The sequence below is a fragment of the Eucyclogobius newberryi genome, unplaced genomic scaffold, assembly GCF_026437365.1.
Source record: "Eucyclogobius newberryi isolate DKJ021-1_F unplaced genomic scaffold, fEucNew1.0.hap1 SCAF_10, whole genome shotgun sequence".
NCBI lineage: Eukaryota > Metazoa > Chordata > Actinopteri > Gobiiformes > Gobiidae > Eucyclogobius > Eucyclogobius newberryi.
In genome coordinates, this window is record NW_027315724.1 from 23,208,007 (window position 1) to 23,231,208 (window position 23,202).

The 23,202-nt window shown below is 40.9% G+C and overlaps 3 protein-coding genes across 3 annotated transcripts; 2 read left to right on the forward strand and 1 right to left on the reverse strand.

Moving 5' to 3' along the window:
• Window positions 1-264: 264 nt before the first annotated feature.
• Window positions 265-3,106, forward strand: ppm1na (protein phosphatase, Mg2+/Mn2+ dependent, 1Na (putative)). The gene is made up of 6 exons (XM_072463596.1): window positions 265-980; window positions 1,124-1,695; window positions 2,418-2,535; window positions 2,634-2,748; window positions 2,829-2,892; window positions 2,961-3,106. The coding sequence occupies exons 1-6, from the start codon at window positions 575-577 to the stop codon at window positions 2,991-2,993; spliced, it is 1,308 nt and encodes a 435-aa protein (XP_072319697.1). The 5' UTR covers window positions 265-574; the 3' UTR covers window positions 2,994-3,106.
• Window positions 3,107-4,554: 1,448 nt separating this feature from the next.
• Window positions 4,555-6,980, forward strand: LOC140377974 (amino acid transporter heavy chain SLC3A2). Its single transcript, XM_072463607.1, has 9 exons — window positions 4,555-4,934; window positions 5,078-5,245; window positions 5,301-5,398; window positions 5,476-5,553; window positions 5,631-5,683; window positions 5,750-5,951; window positions 6,018-6,129; window positions 6,373-6,437; window positions 6,507-6,980. Exons 1-9 carry the CDS (start codon window positions 4,559-4,561, stop codon window positions 6,870-6,872), a joined length of 1,518 nt encoding a protein of 505 aa, XP_072319708.1. The 5' UTR covers window positions 4,555-4,558; the 3' UTR covers window positions 6,873-6,980.
• A 629-nt stretch (window positions 6,981-7,609) lies between these two features.
• ptgir (prostaglandin I2 receptor) lies at window positions 7,610-21,792 on the reverse strand. Its single transcript, XM_072463617.1, has 2 exons — window positions 20,804-21,792; window positions 7,610-8,238 (listed from the first exon to the last, which is right to left on the reverse strand). The coding sequence occupies exons 1-2, from the start codon at window positions 21,629-21,631 to the stop codon at window positions 7,972-7,974; spliced, it is 1,095 nt and encodes a 364-aa protein (XP_072319718.1). The 5' UTR covers window positions 21,632-21,792; the 3' UTR covers window positions 7,610-7,971.
• Between the last annotated feature and the right edge of the window lie 1,410 nt (window positions 21,793-23,202).

Below are 23,202 nucleotides of genomic sequence, written 5' to 3' on the forward strand. Positions count from 1 at the left end.
TTATCACACACACTGTGATTATGTCTAATGGCAGTTTTCTTAACATATTGGAATAATTCATTATCACATTCAACATGAAACAATTACAGTGGATACTGTTTCTGAGAAGCTAATTATAGGGTGTGTAAAATAACATGAGCCTAATCCATGCATGTGTCCAGACAAAGGTCAATTGACTGCAAGGCCAGGTGATTATTTGACTACATTAGTGATGTGGGGAACAGGGAGGGGCCAACACTTAAGTACACATGATCAAAAATAGATGGACCAATAGAGACAAACCTCACAGTGACAGTTTGAAGGACATTGGAAAGAGTGTCACTTTGGCTGTGTAAAGGGAAGACAAGATGCAAAAATGGGTCTGATTTAAAAAAGAAAGTACACAAACTTTTAGCTGTAAACCTAAAGATTCAATACATTTTGAATTAATCTGTTTATCACCTGATAGGAGTGTCATAGATAAGCTGCTGCACTGGACCTGCTCAGGAAAACACAACACCGGAGGAGGGGCATCCGGAGGAGACGGGGAGCAGCCAGGTCGAGCCAAAGACTCGAGCACAGGCTCCGCGGAGTCATGAGAACAGCAAGAAGAGCCAGCAACGTGGAAGTGCCCTCCTTCCTCCGGCAGCTGGCCAAGGAAACGGAGAAGATGGTCACCTTCTTCTTCAAAGGAGGGTCTAGAGAGCGAGGGTCGGATGAGGAGGACAGTCCGGATGAAGACGACGGCTATCCCAGCCCATACTTGGAGCACCCCATCCTTGAGAAGCATGTGTTTGAAGGGAGCTCCCAGTCTGGACTCAACTATGCTGTGGCCAGTATGCAGGGCTGGAGAGCACAGATGGAGGACGCACACTCCTGCATGCCACAGCTCAGTGGAGACTTCAAAGACTGGGGATATTTTGCTGTCTTTGATGGACATGCAGGCACCACAGTCGCACAGTACTGCTCCAAGAACCTGCTGAACCACATGATGGCAACAGGTATGTTGAATTAATTTATAAGAGTGAGCCTTATAAATATTAATGAGTTTTTTGATTAATTGAAATGGTCATTTCTTGTGGGAATGGTTCTGCATGTCCAAAAAGTGCCTCTATTGATGTATTTTGATTTCACACTTGTTTAGGTGGGATTAAGGCCATTGATGACCCTGAGCTGGTGAAGGACGGGATCCGAGAGGGTTTTCTGGAAATTGATCGGCATATGCACAAGTTGGCCCGCCAGGATAATTGGGATCGAAGTGGGTCCACCGCGGCAGCAGTCCTGCTTTCTCCTGAGTACATTTACTTCATCAACTGTGGAGATTCAAGAACCCTTCTGTGTCGTGACGGCAAAGTTATCTTCTACACAGAGGACCACAAACCATTCAACCCCCGAGAAAAGGAGCGCATCCAGAACGCAGGGGGCTCAGTGACACTGCAGCGAGTCAATGGCTCTTTGGCAGTGTCCAGAGCCCTGGGGGACTTTGACTTTAAAGAGGTGGACTGGAGACCTCAGACAGAGCAGCTTGTGTCACCTGAGCCTGAGATCTATGAGATGGGGAGGGCGCCTGAAGACGAGTTTGTGATTTTAGCCTGTGATGGAGTCTGGGACGCCATTGGAAATGAGGAGCTTTGTGCCTTTGTGCGCAGCCGTCTGAAGGTGTGCGATGATCTACGAGAGATCTGTGCCCAGGTCATAGACCTTTGCCTCTACAAGGTAAAAGAAAATGAGAAAAACAGCAGATTAAACATAGTGTCAGTATGTAATATTCCCATCTAAAAAATATTTTTCAACTATTTGAAATGCTTGTAGCTAAACTGTGCATCAAAGTATATTCATGAATAGGTTTCCTACACAAAGCACAGGGACTTGGCAGACAGGTGACACTGAGAACCGTCTCTGAGTAGGAATTACAGTGAGGTCATTACATAAGGGGATAATGCCTGTTAGTACTACCTGAACCCTTACGCACACGCAGGCTGCCTATAAATAGAGGTCTTAGACAACACAAGAGATGTATGTACACATGGCCTGGATTAAGATTAAATGTGAGAGCTGATCAAAACTAAAGGATATTCTGCGCACCACCCTGTTGATTATCTTTTAACAAAACATACAGCAATTGCACATTATCAATAGATAACATTAAGAGACATGTAACTTGTTTTTACTCATTTCAAACCAACTCATTGGCTGGTAATTAAGAGGTCTGTGCAGAACCGCAGTCCTCCAGGAAGGTTACATAGCAACAGAATTCTGTGGAATGGACAAAAGAGTGAAGATGTTTCGTCCCCCTTAGAAGGAGCTTCAGTTCCCCTGACACAGAACTCACACAAACTAGTTGTTTACAGTCAGGAGTATATGTTGTTAGGTCTTACTGTAGAGATGAAGAGAGTCCAGACATTGAGTTGTTTTGTGTGCTTTGTCTTCCTCTGCAGGGCAGCTTGGATAACATGAGCATCATCATTGTGTGCTTCCCTGGAGCGCCTCAGATGTCCCAGGATTCACTGCAGCAAGAGGCTGAGCTTGAACAACACATCGATATGAAAGTGGAAGGTGTGGTAGTCTTATTGTTTATAATAAGACAATATTATTATACAATAATATTCATTATTATAAAATGAACCCTATATTTTGATCATTACTTTTTCCAGAAATAATTCAAATGATGAGGTCCAAAAATGAAGATCCAGATCTGTTGTATGTAATTAAAATCTTGGCTGCAGAGGAACTGCCTGGGCTTCCACCAGGGGGCGGCATTACAAGCAAGTATGTGTGAATCTTCAACTATTAACCTCACATTTCTAAATCCAACCGGTGTAAATCAGTTGCTTTTGTTTTGCTCGTAGACGTGACTGTATTATTTCAGCCTATCAGAAACACAGTGTGAGTGCCAGAAGCCAGGAACCTATGGTACGCTAATAAAAGTAAATACAAACACTACTGACTGTATGTAATGCCTGATTTTCTACTTTTTTTAGGATGTTGAGGTATCAGAAGAGGACTCAAGATGATCCTTTCACCGTGGGCGTTGCCGGAACAATAAGATACATTCAGCTGGAATTGTCATTGATACATTTGAGTTAATTTAAATAAAGTCATCTCAATAAAACAAAATTAAATCAGCGTACTGTATGTGACTGCAGTCTACACATGCATCCACAGGCCACGTGCATGCAATGTGACCAAGTAATTGGTTTCCACTGAGTTGTTAGAAAGCAAAGGTGACGCGGCTCGTAACGACATGCTTTGGGAAAAAACAACACTGTATGTCAAAGGAGAAGAAAGCAAAATGTATAAACACATAAGGAAATAGCATGCAAGGGGCCACAGGAGCATAACATACACAGGGTCAGAACAAATAACGCTTCCAGGAAATAGCTGCATGCATCATTAAATCTGGTCACTGGTATTTAAGTGTGCATAAGTGAGTGTATGAGGTTTTACATGTGCCTTAATTAAAAGAACAGGCCTATGAATAATCGTTTAAAAATTCTAATTTATTGTAGGCTATAATAAAAGTGACATGGGTTAAACAAATATATATATTATTGTTATAGACCAACTAGTTCCACAAAGGGTTGATGAAGAGTCTAAAAACATCAATACATTAATTTTAAGCAACAGTAGATTCCATGTGCATTAAGTGGAGAGGGCTGGCTCCAGCAGTCACAGGTTCAACAGAATGTGTGGTAAGAGTGTGTAAGATCCACACCTCTGTATTAATTAACCCTGCAGAGTTTTTATAGAACACCATGCCCCTCTCACATCCTCACTCCTCACAACCCGAGTCGAATATCCAGGCTACAAGGCATTCTTACTTGGAGAGACACGTGGAGACGGACCTGAGGAAAGACAACATATAAAAAGTTAGTATGGACTTTGGAAATTAGTATTTTCTTTCAACTGCATGCTTTAGGGGCCACGGTTAGGTCTAACTCCACATGGACATTCATTGATTGTTCCATTTGTGTTCTGACATGGACCTATAGACCACATTATTATACTTAATGTTTTTCTAAATGTATAAACTGTGCTCTATAAACTTGCCTTGCCTTTTGTCAGAAAAAATGTCAGTTGTGAATCAATTACCTCTGCTTTTTAGACAAGGATTGACTGATGTAAAACTATTCTTTACATTTACCACAAGAAGTGTCCCACCAAACTAAGTGATAATTAGAGAAAAACATGAGAACGTGTCACATGCACTTCAAACCTAAATATTTGCACAAACTTTGTAGGACATTGCACTTTTGGGCTTCTTTCAGACAGTAAAACCGCTGAGTCAATGTAATGTTAGGTCAAACTGAAAGATGAAGCCTGGCTGCAGGTAAGTATTTGCTTGTTGGCCAGTGACGCGCAGAGCAGGTTGATTGATGATCAGACGCACCACTGCCGCAGCTGCAAGTTCTGGAGAGGTCAACGCGCGCGGGTTTGTTCAGCACTACAAAAAACACTTTCTGCAGTAACTTGTGGTTCAAATAAAAGAATGAGGGAGACTTCACGGTATGAAAACACGTCTATGGGTGTGGGGTCTTCAGACGGGCAGGTTGCTGAACGTGTCATTATTTGCAACAGGATGACGCTTAACGCCGGCGGCCCGGGATATGGCAGTTTGTCCCATCCCGGGTTTTCGCACAGTGTGGGTGCCACCGAGGTGGCATCACTGATCATCCCAGAGCACGAGCAGGAAGAGCATCAGGACTGGCGGCCTCTGTCCCGGGAGCAGCTGGAAGATGCAGCTGGAAGCCCGGGATGGAGAAGGTTCCGCTTTTACCTGGTGCTGCTGTTCTGGCTCACCTGGATGGCCATCCTCGCCACGGCCGTCGCCATCCTCGTGATGACACCCAAACCCGTGGCCCAGCCGCTCAAGTGGTGGCAGAAGTCCTTGTTTTACCAACTCCAACCAGACAAGGTACTGGAAGGCACGTTGGAGCAGTCTGGGAACCTCAACGGTGAGATGGATGTTGTATCTTGAATAAAGATTCAAGACAGTAGAACATATTTACATGTCTTAGAAACACTCTATCCTTTGACTGTGTGACCTTTTCTTTGAGATGATGGTAAAAAGGCCTTCATAATGTCTGCTGTTTTGTAGCCCTGAAGGAGGAGTTGTCTTACCTCAGGTCTCTGGGTGTGGGGATGCTCATTTTGGAGGGTCTGTTCTGTGGGACAGAAGTTTCCCCTGTGAACATCTCTGCCACGGTCAAAGGCTCTGCAACATTACCTGTGATTCAGTACATTCTCCAAGAAAGCCAAAAAACTGGTAAGAGCTTCTGTCACTTTGTTGTATTATTGTATTGACTCCTTTCTTCTGTCAGATCTTAAGGTCGTGTTGGACTTTTGCGACGTGAACCTGCTGGAACCTCAGACTGGAGGAATAGACAAACAGAATTCAAACAGTTTAGCCAAAGTTAAGGTAATGCAGGTTTCATATAGATGATTTAAACTTAAATATTTGCCACTGTGTTTAAGTTTTTTTCTCTTAAAACAAAGGATGCACTCAGGTTCTGGTTGACTCAAGGAGTAGCGGGGTTTACCATCTGCGACACGGATGAAGCATATTCTGAGAAGGTTAAATATAATATTGTGCGTTGTGGTTTTTAGAATGCCAGTGCCACACATTTTCCTCTTAAACATTTGCCTTTCAGATTCTACTGGAGTGGCAAGTTGTTCTGAAAGACTTTAATGCACATGATGACAGGTAAGATAGAAATTCATATTTGTTGAACATTTAAATGACTTTAGTTATTATATTGTGTCATTACAGCATTATCTTAGTCAAACAGAGAAAAGAAACTCTGCATCCTCTCAATACCATAAACCTGAACACTACTCTGGTGGATGTGGTCATTAAGTCAATCCTGCCCATGTCGCCGGACCTTTTGTCTGGACAAGAAGTTTCCTCTGCCATCGAGACACATCTCCATCTGTGCAGAGCAGATGACAATGGAATATGGAACAGCTGGATGGTAGATCATGGTTTTTATCTTCAACCTTGTCAGCGGTGAGTTCATGTTTGTTCTGTGTCTGGGCAGGTCGGTGGGAAAGCGTCAGAGAAGTTAAAGACACTGCTGCTGGTGCTGTTGATGACACTGCCTGGGTCTCCTGCAGTGGGGCACGATTCAGACATTGACCAAATTGAGGTACATTTGAAATTTGAGTTGTTATTTTGTCAGACGCGTGGACATTATTTGCGATTTACTGATGAAATATGTTTTTATACCATGACAAAACCCTGAGTACATGCATCAATTGTGGAATAGAGCTGCATTTCCATATAATTACATGTAGTTCTGAATCAAATTCTTCCAAACTGCTAAATTGGGATGCTTATTGTATTGTCATTCTTTCCAACACATGACGCTTCTGCAAAATATTTGTATTCTACACCTGATCTGGCTCCAAACATTGCTACATTTCCCAGAGAGGACAGTGAATCTGAACTAGACAGCCCAGTGCCTTCATGTTCTATACCATCAATCACTGAGAGAGTATATACGTCTCACTTCTGTTTCTTGCTCCAGGACAAAACGAAAGCATTGTTCAGCTCTCTCAGTCAGTCCAGGGCCAGAGAGGAGGCCCTACTGTACGGCACCTTCACCTTCCTGCCCTTCCAAAGCTCAAACTCCTCCAACACCACTGCCCCTCAGTCCCTTCCCGTCCTTGCTTTCCTGCGCTCGTGGGGATGTGTCCATTTCCTCATTCTGTTCAATATTGGGCCTGAGACTCGTGGCCTGGACCCTGCTTGGGCCCCCAGCCTGCCAAAAGCGGGAGTGTTTGTGGCCAGTACCGGCATGGATCGCATGGGAGAACTATCTCTGGACAAACTGGAACTTCAGCCACATGAGGCCATTGTTATAAAACTGTTTGAGGCTGGAGGGTATTCATAAAACATATTACTACTTCACTAATGGGCAAAGTAGTAAATCAAAATTAAATTTGTGTTTTATAAATATACATTTTAATATAATTGTTATGGTAAAGCACATGTGTAATATGTAGTGCGTATTGGGTAAATTGGGTCCTCAACTCGCTGAAGTAAAAACACATTAAACACATTATACATAGGGTTGTATAGTCATGTCATCTGCAAACCTCATTTCAGGCTCGGGGAGACAAAATGACCATGTTCATGCAGAACACTTCTTGCTAATAAACCACTTAGGTGATAGTTGTGCACGTTGTTCCAAACATCACCACAGGGGGGTGCTAGGGTTTCAACTTGGCATCAAGCGAGTGCAGAAAAGTTAATTGAATACTGTATGTGAAAAGCCTTTACATCACCATTAAAATGTAAACCATCGCCTTGAGTTATTCAAACAGTACTAAATAAATTCAGCAAACAAACGGATTGATCACACCTTAAAAACACAGGTAATGTTTTCATTAAAAGAAAAATTCACAGTGCTTTTTGCAGCAGCAATTTAAGCAAAAGCATTCACACATTTGGGTTCATGACAACGAATATTATTACTATCACTATTAGAACAGTTGACATGAATGCAAAAACTGTCTGAACAAGCATTTAAGTACATTTTTTTCACAGGTAAAAAAACATCAGGGAAACAACAGCTCAGTTTTTTACTTCATGCATATTAACATTTGTAATAGTGATAAATAACTTAGAACACTGTGTTGTGTTCTGACCATAGCATCAAATTACCAAAGTGTTTCTATTGAAAATACTAAGGACAAGGAAATCACAAACGTACATTCATGCATATTATTAGCTTAATGCATTTACAGCATATTCAAATAACATTTCACAGGTAGTTTTAGCGCAAGTTTCCTCTGGCACCTTAGTTTTGTTTGTCTGCTGTCTCATCACAAGCTAAATATAAGTGCAAAATGTTTACACAATTTATAAATTAATCACACAGAATCTTGTGCCTTCAGTTGAGTTAGGAGTCCATACATTTATTGTCCCATGACCTCATATTAAGGCTGTGGCACGGCAGCCTGGCCCTGCAGAGTGTGTGGGACAGTGCGTTACTCTGCACTACACGTCGCTTGTAAACACTTCGCAGGGATGTGATGGACTTCCAATGGTAACGAGAGAGCGCAGTGAGATGTAGTCTTCACTGCACGTTTACCGAAGGAGCAACTCAGCAAAGAGCGGAGGTGCCGAAACACAGACTTGCGGCAGATGATGAAAATCCATGGGTCCGCGATGGGGTTGAGGGCGTACAACCGGAAGGCCCTCAAGTTCTCCTTATCATCAGAAAATGGGTCGACGGCGTTGATGAATCCTGCAATCTGAGAGAAACAATAAAGTCTTTAATAATTTTGACAAAAGCATTTGACTAAAATTGCTGTATGCCAATAGAAATATATTTCTGGAAAAGCATTTGATACTGTAAACGTTTTTGCCTTTCTGAACATGCCTTGATTTGGATTTAAATTTGCAAAGCTTGCATGGAGTTGTGGCTCCTCATCACTCAAAACAAGACTTTCAGCTTCAGCAGGTTTGAAAATATGTGTAGGTGTGTTATGTGTATGTGGAGGAACTGGCCACAGGGATCCATCTCCACTCTTCACTTCATGTGAGTTTGACCATGCTCTAGTATCTCATCTTTATTGCATGAACAAATGCTAACTGTATTAAAATATATAACATGATTACCTTTGATCATGATGATTTTTGCGTTTGTAAAACCATTTACATTGTTTTAGGCTAAATATCTTGTTCTTGATGTGAAGATAAAATAACTAAGAACTAAGAGAACAAGAGCTGGAAGAATTGGAAACTGCAGAATGAAAAGGAGCACGGTCTGTCAGCAATCGCAGTAAAAGCCACAAAAAAAACCACAGCCTGGGATGTATACAGTGGACAGACATGGGCATCTATTTTTCTATTGTGCAGTGTTTTTGTTTGTAGGCCTATTAACACCTTGAACAAATTAAAACAAGAACAGGTTGAAGATGTTTTTTTCCTTGTATTATTATAAAGTTATTAATGATATGAATAAAAATGATGAACCTAATGCTACTGGAATTATTATTTTTATTGCAACCCAATAAATGACCACTACAAAGCCAAAGTTTAAATCTGATTATACAACGTTTTTATTCATGATACTTTTTCTGTGTGTGAGTGCCAAAGCGCTTCTCAGTCAAATGCACAGCAGACTAACTCCTGACAGGCTCAGCTACTTCACATGCATTACAGTAGTAGCAGCAGCTGGCTCTGGGTCACCGCTTGTCACCTATCTGTTCTAATCCATCAACAATTCTCCATTTCCTCCACCAAATTTCAAACAAACTGGCCTAATTAATGGCTGGTGATGATGGAGGGGCTTTGTCCATTGCACTAAATGTTTCCCTGTTGCTAGGGCCTGGACTACAAACTAATAAGTCTGTTGTTTTGGCATGGGAGAGGCCCGAGGGAGCGAACCAGAACCCATTCCTGTTTGTGCACTTAATTGTTTAAAATGACACAGATGTGGACTCATCTCTAAAATCACACCCACAACGGGTGGAAAGTCCTGAAATGATTAGACGGAAATGTCAACTACTTGTCACTTTCCCCTTGATCTGATACAGAACACATACACGATGCATATCACAGTACTTTAAGCATACATGTCATATGGATATCCCTTCAGACTGATGATAAAAGTTTACTAAAATTATGTTTTGATTATGTAGAATATGATCAAAATATGTAACAATATATAATGAAATGGCATGTTTACAATGCCCTAAAATTCTTTTCAGCCTTAATGCTGTAGTAATCAAGTTAATAAGTGTATAACTCAGCAGTTTTAAATGAGTTTATGTTGTCTAAAGGTATCACAATACACAACTCTGTTATGATATATTGTTGTATCGATATTTTGAGTACAGCCCTGATAGACATATGTACATTATTGTCCAAATGGTTTTGAAAAATGTCCATTTTGTACTTATTCAGTGGCACCAATATAGTATAACCACATATAATAAGATACTATAACGTCTAGCAGCTCATAGGGCAACCACCCACACAGCAGACAACCTTAATCAGATGCTCTAATCTTAAGACAAATCTGCACAGTGTTACAAGTGCAGCTATCATGCACTTTATTTATCATCTTAGAGCTTTCAAACAAAAAGCTTGTGGCATATATTCACTGTCCCTGGTGTGTCTCCCCACAATACCACCCTGACGCTAATGCCCACCGCTGCCTGTTATGGTTCTCTCAGCACAGAGGATCTGCACACAGACAGAGCACAGTGTTTGCTCCCACTGTGTGGCCAAAAACAAGACGAGGCTCAAACAGAACTTTATGAAGACATGAGGTCAGCAAAGAAAGTACAGGACAGGTCAGTGTGATAAATGTAGAGCAGGATGTAAAAATTTGAAAAAAATTTACCTGCTATTTTGTTTATAGAATTGTTTGAATGAATGAGGGAACGTTGGTAAATTGATGGCAAAGTGTCTAAGACCATTTGTGTCTAATGGTCTGTAGAAAAGCTCAATCAATGAAAATTAGCACTTGCAACAAATTGAATCAAGGATCAAACTTGATTGAAGATGCTGCTTAGTTCGGACGTGTCTGTCTGGCTGTGGCTGAATCTGTTGGAATAATCTGTCCCGGCGACCGAATATTTCTACGTGGGAGCAGACATATAATGACTGCATAATGACAACATCCAGTCAGCTAGGAGCATCGGCGCCAGTCCTTGGGCATCCAGGCTCTGGCTCGAGCTCCGCTGGTACTCCGGCTCCGGATCGGATTCATCTGTGGAGGAATCCCGGCGCGAGATAGACCCGATGATTATGGCGGCTTTACAGATTACTGACAAGATTACAAAGACGCAAAGGTAGACGTGGCCCTGGAGGAAATGCGTGATTTGAATTCCAAAAAGGGTAAACTGGACCCCCAAGCCACAGCGGCTGAGGAGGAGGTCTCTGACCTGAGGGACACGTCTCTACTTTACAAACCAAAGTGGCAGAATTAATAAACCAGGTGCATGTTTTGACAGACAAACTGGACGACCTGGAGAACATAGATGTAATTTGTGGATTGTCGGCATTCTAGAGGACACGGAAGGGAAAGATGTGGTATACGGAGACATGATCCCTGAATATCTCAAACTTCCAACAAAAGCTGGGAAAGTAAAGATTGACCATCGCTCTCTAGCTCCCAAACTGGCCCCGAACCAGCTGCCATGTTGAGCTTGTTGCTTTCACTTGTTCTTCAGACATGTTTTCATAAGAAAAGACACTTGTTAGCTTCTTTGTGCCACTTTATTTTTACATGTGTGAAGCAATCATGGAGCAACAACACACACCACGCCTTGACAGACAGAGGAAGTAGTCACAACAGGAAGTGGTAACATAATATGTTACCACTTCGAGGCTGTATTATAGCCTCGAAAATAAAACATTTAAGTACAAATAATAATAATGTGTAAGTGAACACAATTTTAACACACACCCCTTGTTCTCATGCTGTTTACCAAAAACAAAAATTAAACTTGAGTATTCTTGCTCTGCTCACAGGTTTTGTCAATATGTCTGCTGCCATATGTTCTCATGGGCAGTACCACAATCTTGTGATACTCTCTTTGGTTAACAACCCTGACCCTGTTCATTCAAAACCCTCGGGCTGATCCATGAATATTTTCCTCTTCAATAGGACCATGTAAATATGCATCCATTTTGTGAACAATAAGATCATTTTGGGTAATTTTGGCTATATTCTTATGTCACAAATTTAGCTTTAAATATTTTTCCCTGCTCATTTTCTTTAAATGCATATACCCATGTTCCACCCACAGCGGTTCTGACTTCAGGCAATGTAGTCAGTTCAAATGCCTTGTTTTCTTTGAGACGTCATCTCCTCTGACATTGTTTGTTCCCAGCCTCTGGTGACATCAGGGTCTTTAGACGTACTATTTTATCATCACTCTTATTTTCAATGTCAATACCAGCAAGCTATACATCATTTGAAAGATTATTTTTTTCAACAAAACGAATGTCATTGATTTGCATAGAATAATATGCCCCAATAAGCAATTTCTAATAGTTCATGGTAAATAAAAACATTTCTTACCCTTATTCCGGACTTCTCTCCCTCCTTCTTTCTATTTTTTTTTCTTTTATTTTTTTTTACGGTATAGTGGTATAGCGTAAAACACATACTTTGAAGACGTACAATTACAGTGGGTAGTGGTGAATGCATTTTTTTCAGTTGGCTGCTACCCACCATTAAAAGTAACACAACAACAACAACAACAACAACAACAACAATATCATCTACACTTATTCCGGTTCTAACGGACTCAACAGGGTTCTATCCATCAGTAGCTGTACTCATTCTGTCCGTAATAATCCACAGAAAAACAATATCCACTTTTTTACTCTCATTTGGAGAAATAGTCCACTAAACTGCATTTTCTTCAGTGTAAAAACTCACAAATAAAGCGTGTCCAATACTTCTCTCCTTCCATCACAAACATGCAGTAATATTTAGACCAGGGGTGCCCACCCTTTTTCAGCGTGCAAGCTACTTTTAGATTTGGCAAGGCCCGAAGATCTACCTATAGATATATTATATTACTTTTTCATTTCTATGAACAGCTATAGAAACACAATTTAGTGCCTAATAATATTCTATTATGTATAGACTTTACGCACTGCGTTTTCTGATTGTGTGAGCCTTTTGGACACGCATTTCCTTAGATATATGTATTATTATACAAAAAAAAAAATGAATAATGATATATAGTATAATGGAACAGTGTTGTTCTCCCAACACCACAACCAAGTCTTGGGGTGTTCCACTGTGTGTTCCACTGTGTGTTCCACTGTGTTCCACACTGTGTTCCACTGTGTGTTCCACTGTGTGTTCCACTGTGTTCCACTGTGTTCCACACTGTGTTCCACTGTGTGTTCCACTGTGTGTTCCACAGTGTGTTCCACTGTGTTCCACTGTGTTCCACACTGTGTTCCACTGTGTGTTCCACTGTGTTCCACTGTGTTCCACTGTGTTCCACACTGTGTTCCACTGTGTGTTCCACTGTGTTCCACTGTGTTCCACACTGTGTTCCACTGTGTGTTCCACTGTGTGTTCCACTGTGTTCCACTGTGTTCCACACTGTGTTCCACTGTGTGTTCCACTGTGTGTTCCACTGTGTGTTCCACTGTGTGTTCCACTGTGTGTTCCACTGTGTTCCACACTGTGTTCCACTGTGTGTTCCACTGTGTGTTCCACTGTGTTCCACTGTGTTCCACACTGTGTTCCACTGTGTGTTCCACTGTGTGTTCCACTGTGTGTTCCACTGTGTTCCACTGTGTGTTCCACTGTGTTCCACTGTGTTCCACACTGTGTTCCACACTGTGTTCCACTGTGTTCCACTGTGTTCCACACTGTGTTCCACACTGTGTTCCACTGTGTGTTCCACTGTGTTCCACTGTGTGTTCCACTGTGTTCCACTGTGTGTTCCACACTGTGTTCCACTGTGTGTTCCACTGTGTTCCACACTGTGTTCCACTGTGTGTTCCACTGTGTGTTCCACTGTGTTCCACACTGTGTTCCACTGTGTGTTCCACTGTGTGTTCCACACTGTGTTCCACACTGTGTTCCACTGTGTTCCACACTGTGTGTTCCACGTGTGTTCCACTGTGTGTTCCACACTGTGTTCCCACGTGTTCCACTGTGTGTTCCACTGTGTTCCACACTGTGTTCCACTGTGTGTTCCACGTGTTCCACTGTGTGTTCCACACTGTGTTCCACTCTGTGTTCCACTGTGTTCCACTGTGTTCCACACTGTGTTCCGTGTTCCACTGTGTTCCACACTGTGTTCCACGAGTTCCACTGTGTTCCGTGTTCCACTGTGTGTTCCACTGTGTTCCACTGTGTTCCACACTGTGTTCCACTGTGTTCCACTGTGTTCCACAGTGTGTTCCACTGTGTTCCACTGTGTTCCACACTGTGTTCCACTGTGTTCCAGTGTGTTCCACACTGTGTTCCACTGTGTTCCACTGTGTGTTCCACTGTGTGTTCCACTGTGTTCCACTGTGTGTTCCACTGTGTGTTCCACTGTGTTCCACTGTGTTCCACTGTGTGTTCCACTGTGTGTTCCACTGTGTTCCCCACTGTGTTCCACTGTGTTCCAGTTCCACTGATTCATTTAGCCAATCTCTGTTATTGCATAATGCTAAATTGATGATTTATTTGCTGCAGATATTCCTTGAGTGAAATGAAATGTGTGTACATACTCCTGCAATTGAACAAAACAATTGATCATTTAATATTTCTTAAGGTATTATTTAGCTTTTTTTCCTCTTTTCTTTAAAAAAAAGAAGAAAAAACAAAAACAAAAAAACAGCTGAAAAAACCCAAACACAGAGCAAGACCAGACAGACAGTGACCAACAAAAGAAAACGAACACACGTAGCACAGAACATTCACAAAAAAACATTGTCTTTAGTTTGACCATAAGTTTCATTACATTAGTTATTTTCAACTTGGTTCCTTGTTTCAGCAAAGCTACTTTCAGTTTCTGTTTCTTCACCTCATGGTGAACTGAAATGTTTTGGAACCTCTGGTCTACAATACATATTGTCCTTCTTTAATAAATTGAATAAAGTGGATTGAAAAGAGGAGATAATATTAAAGGTGGTATGGACGATTTTTTTCAGCAAATGTTTTATCATATTTCCTCGTGGCGTGGATAAATCATTTGTCCTGTCACGTATCAATCATAAAACGCACCTACCGCTCACCTGCAGCCGCGTGCGGTTCGTCCCCACGTTTCCGCGTGCCTAAGCGCATTGATCTTTCATAATATAGTTCCCTCAGTGTACGGGGCAAAATGAAGACGGAGAAAGACAGTTTGAGCTGACGCAGAAGTGGACAGAAATCTACGGGAGACGAGAGATGCGATGCGCTCCGTTACGCTAATAAACAAACGCACGTGTGTGTTGTATCAGTCCACACGGGGGAGTGCGCATGCGCACTTCCGCCTGCGTTCTCAAATCGCCGAAAAATCGTCCATTGCGCCTTTAAATTCCTATCGACATAGACCGTGCTATTGATCTTATTCTGCCCCGCCCACTTTTTCCTCTTTTTGACACGGATCGGCACTTCCATTGTGATCGCACTTCCATTGTGATCGCACTTCCATTGTGATCGCACTTCCATTGTAATCGCACTTCCGGTCAAGCGGGAACTCCGATGGTTTGATTGGAGAACAAGGGAAAAGTCTGGCCGCTAATTACTATAAAGTAGATTGAGTTGTGTAAATATTTCTTTCATAATATTTTTAGTCTCTGTAGAACCTAGAGAACCTCTCGAGGTTGGTGGCAACCTTATGTTAACTAATATAACTGGAAAAAGGATTCAGTTGTAAGGTGGCCTCTGGAATAAGACTCGGTTGTCATTATTAACTTTTGTCACATATTGAACCAGCAGACTTGAAGTGAGTCACACGGTGCAGAGATGCTTAGGTCAACAGGATGCGTACATTTCTGCTGTGAAGGGGGATTTTTCTGTAGCGAAAGTGTGTCATCTGCCTAGGATAAGATAGATGTGTAGGATGAGCATGTTTGAAGTGACTTCCCCATCACTTCTTGTGTACTGTTGCTGCTGGTTGGTTCTAGGGCTTCAGACTTTGCTATATTTATGAAGTGGAAATGAGCTGTGATGCTAACACAGTCAGTTAGAGCCTTCAGACAGGATATTACTGGGACGTGTCTGAGAGTCCATTAGAGTTTTCTCTTCAAGAGGTGCTGCACTGTTACCTGGCGCCTTCCCGGCTTTACCAGCTTTGCAACAAAATCAACTGCAGAGAGAAGCCTAGGTCAACAATTACTCTGATTTGTTTTCACATTCATAACATAGAAAACAGCAAATAAGTCCTACACAAACTAAAAAGTAATTTTCAGGCTGCTGAGGGAACAGGTGCTTTGTTGACTTGTTGGCCACATTGAACATTCTACACAAATCAGCTTTATAGCATATTATAGCGACAAGACTCCCTAATTCTCCACCCACCGTAAGTGAACTGCGTTCCCGCTCGACCGGCGGTACCTTAACAACGGAAATTCTGATTTGTAGCAAAAGAGGCAAAAGTAGGCAGGCGGAATAAGGCTGTTTGTTTGTTTGTTTGTTTGTTTGTTTGCTTTCCACATACATTCGATCAATCTCACATATGCAAAACATCTTCCTCTTAAATATTCTAAAAGCTCAGATGTAATTGGGGGTATTTCAGGAAATGCTTCTCACCTTCACCAGTTTATTTCTGATTAACAACACTCAAACTGGCTGTACAAAGATGCATCTCATTCTCAACTTTAAACTTTAGCTATTTTTTTTCTTCTTTTGCCCAATTCGAACCGCTTCAGTTTCAATGTTGAAGGCAGCCGTTTATATGCTTGAAATCTGTGATTAATTTATTTGACTTGTTTTTATACACAATATTTTACATGAAAAATGAAATATCAATACCAATGTGTAAAAGAAAAAAGTCTGAATAATGCTTTCGTACATAATTTGGAAGACACAAAGATGAAGAAAACCAATCCATTAATGCACTCCTAGTCAATAGTCCAATAGTCAGTATTACACTTAACTATCATGGAGTATTTTTAGGCCAAAATGGGAGCCGAGGGAATTGTGGGTACTCCTTCTCGCATGTTTCACATTTGATGCACGACAGCTTAAGAGCACTGGGTCTTGTAGCTCTCATCAGGGAATCTGCTTTTATGAGGGATAAACACTGCTTAAAAAATGTTTGAATGAAATGTTACGGTTGTATTTGCCAGCGTCACACCCAGTTAGTGATGTCAGAGTTGGCTCAATTATTTCGATGTTGTGATTGAAAAAACATGAATAATCGTTGACCACAAGATTAGTCACATATCGCACATACCATTCTCATCAAACGCCGTTAACCTATGCCAGATGTTGTTTCCCGCTTTTACGGGAACACGTTATAAATCAATATTGTAGAGAGTATTGAACTAGCCCAGTGTGGCTGGTTGTTTGTTTGGAGTTCAGCTCTTGTATTTCTTTGCTGCCTCTCACAGACAATTTTTATTAAGTCGTAAATCTCATAAAATTGTACCTGTAAAAATAATGCAATCATGGCTCAATAAAGGGTCGATATGACTTTGATGACAACATGTGAACAATATATCTATCTGAGCAAACACGCATGAAAGTTGGTTTATATTCAATGTGGAAATGCTGCACAGCTCCACACACTGAGGCCGAGCAGGGAATTGTCACTCATCACCTAAAGACCCACACTGGATCTTTATACGTGCTGTAAATAATTTCATCAGACAGGTTCTACATGCGTCAGCTCTACATACATCACTATGCACCTAACCAACTTTGAACAGCTACAATATGTTCAAATTTACCTTCTCTATGCATCAATAACAGTGGTGTTTTGATGTAAACACTAAAATTATAGGATATTGTTTGGTGTAGGAAATCTACACCAAATCACAGTGTTTGGTGTAGGAAATCTCCAAACCCAGAATGTGTACCGGTTTATATGATTATACATAAAAGCATCTAGTTCCTATCTGTCACTGTCAATCTTTATACAGCCCAAGGCAATATTCTTTACTCACACCCCAGTATCACATTAAAGTATTCAATAAATAATGGGCCAATCTATAGTGTGGGAGAAGAGAACTGAACCGAGCAGTCATGGGTGTGTGTAAATTCACCTAAAGCTGGTTTTGTCAGTGGACTCAACATAAATGTAAATAAGAGTGTTTACTTTACCATTATTATTAGTATTATTTGTCTTATGCCAGCTATTTTTATTATTATTATTTTATTTTATCTTTATTTTTATTTTCTTCCCTCCATTCCCTATTAAGATATGAGAGGACCTTTTTACAGGAGTTTTGTTAATAAGAGTTTTTGTTTTTGTTCATAAGAGTTCTTCTATTAAGAGTGTTTTTAAACTTCCTATAAGTTATCTGTCCTTTCCCCCCTGCGTTGTAACACCAACATTTCCCCATGTGTGGACAATAAAGGCATATCTTATCTTATCTTATCCTAATAATGTCAGCAACACTAATGTTCAATAGATAAAAATAGGTCTCATTCAAACCTGTCGTCTTAAATTTCCCGTGTAACGTAGCCACTAGAAACGAGGATAAAGCAGCTCATTCACAATCACGAGGCGAATGTTTATTTTACATGAACTCTACCTTAGCATCTCCGGTTGGCATTAGAGGGCGAACAGCTCTGAGTCAGATGGGATATGTCTGGATTCAGGGCTTTCCACTTTATGGCTCAGGGGGAATAATTCAATCTGGATGGGGAATAACCATGAATACAGCCAAAATATCATGTTTCCTCTTCTCAGGTTTTCAGAGTAACCTTTGTGACCAGGCCTACTGTTGAGGGATTTCACTGTTTGAAGTCTGCATGCTCTTAAAATATAAATCTGTATCTTTTCAATACTCTTATGAATCAACACAGGCCATGGAATATCCTTTGGTCACTCAGACACTAAATGTCCTCAACAAATCAAATATCATGACCTTTTGCTAAACTGTGATCGTTAAGCAGAGAAATAGAACTTTTTTTTGGGAGGGGAAAGGTGTCTGTTGTTGTCATTACTCTAATTTAATTTCTCATATGTAAAATGTATTACTCCCACTCTGATTCTGATCCTAACTTTAACCATAAACCAAAAAAACACGCCCTAATCCTAATCTTGACCCAAAAACAATGACCCTAAAAGCCTTCAAGCCCCCTGACCCTCACAATATCCTGACAAAATGCTTACTCATGTCCCAATCAGCTATAGTGCTCATCCACCATCCCCAAGGTTTGCGGTTCAAATCCTGTTTGGACCATAAATACAGTTTTTGTGTCATTGAAAAATCGCTCCCGTGACTCTATTTACTTGTGAATGAATCAATGTTTGTGAGAGAATGCGGGACAATGGATGGAACACACAACTCCATGAAATGCAATCCGTTAAAAGTAGCCAAACTTATAACACCATACTAAATGTAATGTGATGTGTACAGCTACATCGACCCAAGTATTGACCAGTTAAACATGTGTCCTCTGCAGCGTGTGCGGTTCCCATGGGATAGACCGCAAAGAAGAGTATTGACGACAATGTGTACGTACGATGTCACCAAGCAACTTTCATTTATAAACTCCACATGACAAGATGGCTGAAAACACAGAGGGCCTAATGGGAGGAGGAAGACCCTTAATGTCCTTATGCGTCTGTGAAAACAATGAAATGACAATGAAAGATGTGCTTTGGTAAACACACGCTAAACACAACACAAACTCATAAATCTCAGTTATGTCCACCGGAAAAAACATGCAGAGCTGATTTGCATTTACTTTTCTTTTTTTTTTCATTTTAGGCATGTTCAGTTTCTATTATTGTGTATTATGTAGTAATAATGTGCAAAATATTTTACACTTTGCAAAGGAATGTGTTCTTTATTTTTGGTAACTGTACATTCTACTAATCCAGAGGTGATTTATGGTTTTTAACGGCTATATAACGGCTGAGCTGGCATTGTGGCAGGCTTGGGAAGTAAAGAATGATTAAAGTGACAATGGCCAGGGCAAACATTGAAAATAAATTGCTTCGACGTCAGAGTTTAACATAAAACGTCAATAAATCCTTTTGAAAACTGTGCTGATTACGATGGAGCAAGTCAAGGCAAATATTTAACAAGTAATTCTGATTTATGAACAGTTTGGAACATTGTGTAACTTCTTCATGGTGCCACTGCCATTATGTATTGTTGTATGTATTATGTTGTCTTTCAACATGTGTAACCAAAGATTATTTTTTGGACAAGACCCACCCCTCTCCAGTGAGGCTAAAAGGGTTACGATTCTCTTCTGAGAAACCAGTTTGAATAGGCTTAAATGTGTTTGCATTGCAAGTTATTGTGCATTTTGGTTTCTTTTATTCTATGAGAAGAGAAGTAGTTGCTCAGAATTAAAGACACAAAAGTGACGTAACATCCTTTTACCTATTTCCTGAACCGTCTTTTCCATAGCTCACCATACAACTCACCATAATAACTTCAAAACAACCACGACTAGACAGTGAGTGTGTGATAAAACTACTTCAGTAGCAGCAGTTTTAGATAGACATGCCAAATTAGGACATATACAGGTGCATTTTAGTACATTTTGGATGGATTGCAAAAATATGATCTGATTGTTGTAATAGGGATATTATTTTAACTATGCCAAATCGTTGCAAAAGGTAGTTGCACCTTATTGATGGGGATTGCAGTGTTCAGCATTAAGGAGTCTGAGCGCACATACCACATACCACAGCAAACAAAAACATCAACGGTCGCTACACAAGTGAGTCCTCTGTATACAATAGGTTATGCAGTGTGGCAAAGGAGATGTTTTATTAGACATCCAACTGGTGGGAAAAGCCTAGAAGTGTAACATCATTATAGAACTCGGACTTTCTTTGGTTTTGGGTTTTTTTTGGGGGGGGAGAACTGATTTCAAGAAGTGAAAGTCATGACTCATAAGGGTGTCAATCTTCTTTCAAAATTTTCCACAACTTGCTCAATGTAGGGGATGTAGTTTTGAGACACTAAATACAACACGATGAAGCTAATACATATATGACCTAAAAGCAAAATAAAAAAATATAGGCCAAACAGTGTTACAACAAGTCTAATTTGTTTGTTGTTTTGATCTGTGAAGCGCGTTGTGAGTCGTGCTCTATGAAAAACACCAACAAGACCCTTAGGCAGTAACAGTTATTATTCTCATGAAGTGCATAACGTAGCTTAAAATGCAAGTGGAATGTTAACACTGTAATGGAGGCGTATATTCCTAAAAGTACTTACAGTTAGCGGCAAAGAGCAGACAGCAAAGATGAGAGTGATGAGAGCCAGGACCACCAGGTGATCCATCTCCTCTTCCCCCTGTCCGAACCAGGCCAGGCTCATCCGCCTTCGCCTCCCGACGGACCCCACGGAGCCCCGCCGCTTTGCGTGACTCCTGTGCATCTTACACAGGCTCACGATCACGGAGCCGTTGCAAAAAAACACGGTCACGATCAGCAGGGCCATGAGAGACGAGTAGGACAGAGAAAATGTCAGAACCAAGCTGTCGTTCTCTGTCGCGTCCATGTCGATGAAACACCACGTCCCCGGGCAGTACTGTCGAAATTTACCCAAACCGGCATACGGCAGCAAGCAGAACACAACGGAGAAGAGGTATATGAAAAAGAGCATGTATTTGGCAAACCTGCACCGTATGTGGACAGAGTAGAAGTACGGGTGGCTTATGGCGAGGCAGCGCTCCACGGCCATGGCGCACAGGATGAGGGTTGGCGCCAGGCCGAAGAAGCTCACGGCGAAACCAAGAAGGTTACACAGTTTCTCCTCTCCCAGGGCGATGAGCGACATGTTGCGCGCGTAGCATATGAACACGGGTGGGCTGAGGAGGCACGTCCCTAACAGATCGGTGAGGACCAAACCCGTGACCAGGATGCAAAAGACAGAGGATCTGGACCGCTGCTCTTTCTGATGGACCATGAGGATGAAGAGAGCCAGCAGGTTTCCCATGACTCCGGCCAAAAACATGGCAATGCTGGTTGCGAGTTTGCCATCCTTGGTCACGATGAGGGTGATGTTGCTGCTGGTGTTGTGGCATGATCTGTGTGAAATCATGCTTCACAATGAGGCGAATTGGGGAGACGATGGATCAGTGAGGTCTCAGCGAAGAGTAGCCAGACAAGAGCAAAAGAACCGTCTGACCTCGGGATACTAGCATTGGGCAGAAGGCGAGATGTAGATCCATGATGAAGCTAACACATCTTCTTACTGCCTGGACAGGGGCCAGAAAGAGAGTATTAGGCTACACAAGATCAGATGTATTTTATAATGATGTGTATTAATGATGTTTAGAAACGTTGTCCCGGACAGTATAAAGAAAACAGGCTGGACTTTGAATCAAGGTCTTTTTATAAACAATAAGATGAAAGATCATAGAATTTACCCCACTTATCCATTTATGATAAGCTATTAGTCATCTTTTTGGGAATTGCACTATTATAAAAACCTTTTGGAAACACTGTTTACAGTTTATAACACTTCACATTGAATCCAACTTTAGATTAGAATTTGAACATATAATTTGTACAATACAAATGTGGACTATAGCAAGAAAATGGCAATTAACCTAATTCTTATATTTGGCAAATTCTACATCCATAAAAGTACATTTTCATCGTCAGTATCCCTTTTTTCCCTTGTCCTTATTAAACAAATGGAATCATATTTGCTCACCATTTCCAAAAGTTTAAACCAAAAAGCCATTTCTACTTATGAAAACTGTTTGTTTAAATTTGCTTTAATTTTTAATTTGCTTAAAACTTTAAATGTTTATAATGTATACAGTGTAATTATAATTGTGATATGCCCCCCCCCCTGGCATTCCTTTAACTGGTTATTGTTTATTTACAAATTTTCTGTAATAAAGAATTTTGACAATTAAAATTTAAAAAATAGTTTATTTTTCTGTTGTTCCTCGTTTACACAAGCATTCAGTAAATTAGTTGTTTATTAAATTATCACCGCTTGCTTTTTCCATGGAAATGTTCTTGCCTTCAATTAATCAATCTCCATGGAGACAAACAGATGACACCACCAAGCCACGATACAGGCAGATCTGTGGAGAGCTGACCCTTCTCACAGCAACAATTGCAGTTCTGTTTTTAATCGTTTTAACTATACGACTCTGGCTTATTTTAGATGAGTAAATGTTTTTATTCTGTCTGCGAAAATAGGTCTCAATCTCAATGGGTTCTTACCTGGTTAATAAAGGCTAATAAATAAATAAAAATATACGAATTGCATGTTCTTGTTGTAGTTTAATTGCAAGATTAATTTAAATTACACACTTTAAAACGTTCCTTTGTTAAAAGTAATACATTAATTCATTATAGATCATGCAATAACAATAGATTAGGATACATACTACAAGGATACATTAGTAGTAAAAGCCTCAAAGTTCGCAGGCCAAACCCAGCATCTCTTGTAGGTCACCGGAAATTAGGTTACGCAAATTTGAAGCTATAAAAAAACAAAACGTGCTCACCTTATCCTTAACATTCACAATTAAGACAAACGTTTGATTGCGCTGCTTCTCCTGCGGATCAGATGCTTCTGTTGAAATGTCCACGGGCGGTGACACGGAGCAGTGCGCGCGAGCCTCTGCGTGTCCCCGCCTCCTCCGCCTC

Bases quoted from the DNA above. Each gene is read 5' to 3' on its own strand.
- LOC140377974 (XM_072463607.1), top strand. From the start codon at position 4,559: ATGACGCTTAACGCCGGCGGCCCGGGATATGGCAGTTTGTCCCATCCC. The intron at 5,399-5,475 runs GTAATGCAGGTT...CTTAAAACAAAG, and splicing joins ACAGTTTAGCCAAAGTTAAG to GATGCACTCAGGTTCTGGTT. The intron at 6,438-6,506 runs GTGCCTTCATGT...TTCTTGCTCCAG, and splicing joins AATCTGAACTAGACAGCCCA to GACAAAACGAAAGCATTGTT.
- ppm1na (XM_072463596.1), top strand. From the start codon at position 575: ATGAGAACAGCAAGAAGAGCCAGCAACGTGGAAGTGCCCTCCTTCCTC. The intron at 2,536-2,633 runs GTGTGGTAGTCT...TACTTTTTCCAG, and splicing joins CATCGATATGAAAGTGGAAG to AAATAATTCAAATGATGAGG. The intron at 2,893-2,960 runs GTACGCTAATAA...TACTTTTTTTAG, and splicing joins CCAGAAGCCAGGAACCTATG to GATGTTGAGGTATCAGAAGA.
- ptgir (XM_072463617.1), bottom strand. From the start codon at position 21,631: ATGATTTCACACAGATCATGCCACAACACCAGCAGCAACATCACCCTC. The intron at 8,239-20,803 runs GTAAGTACTTTT...TGTTTCTCTCAG, and splicing joins TCTGCTCTTTGCCGCTAACT to ATTGCAGGATTCATCAACGC.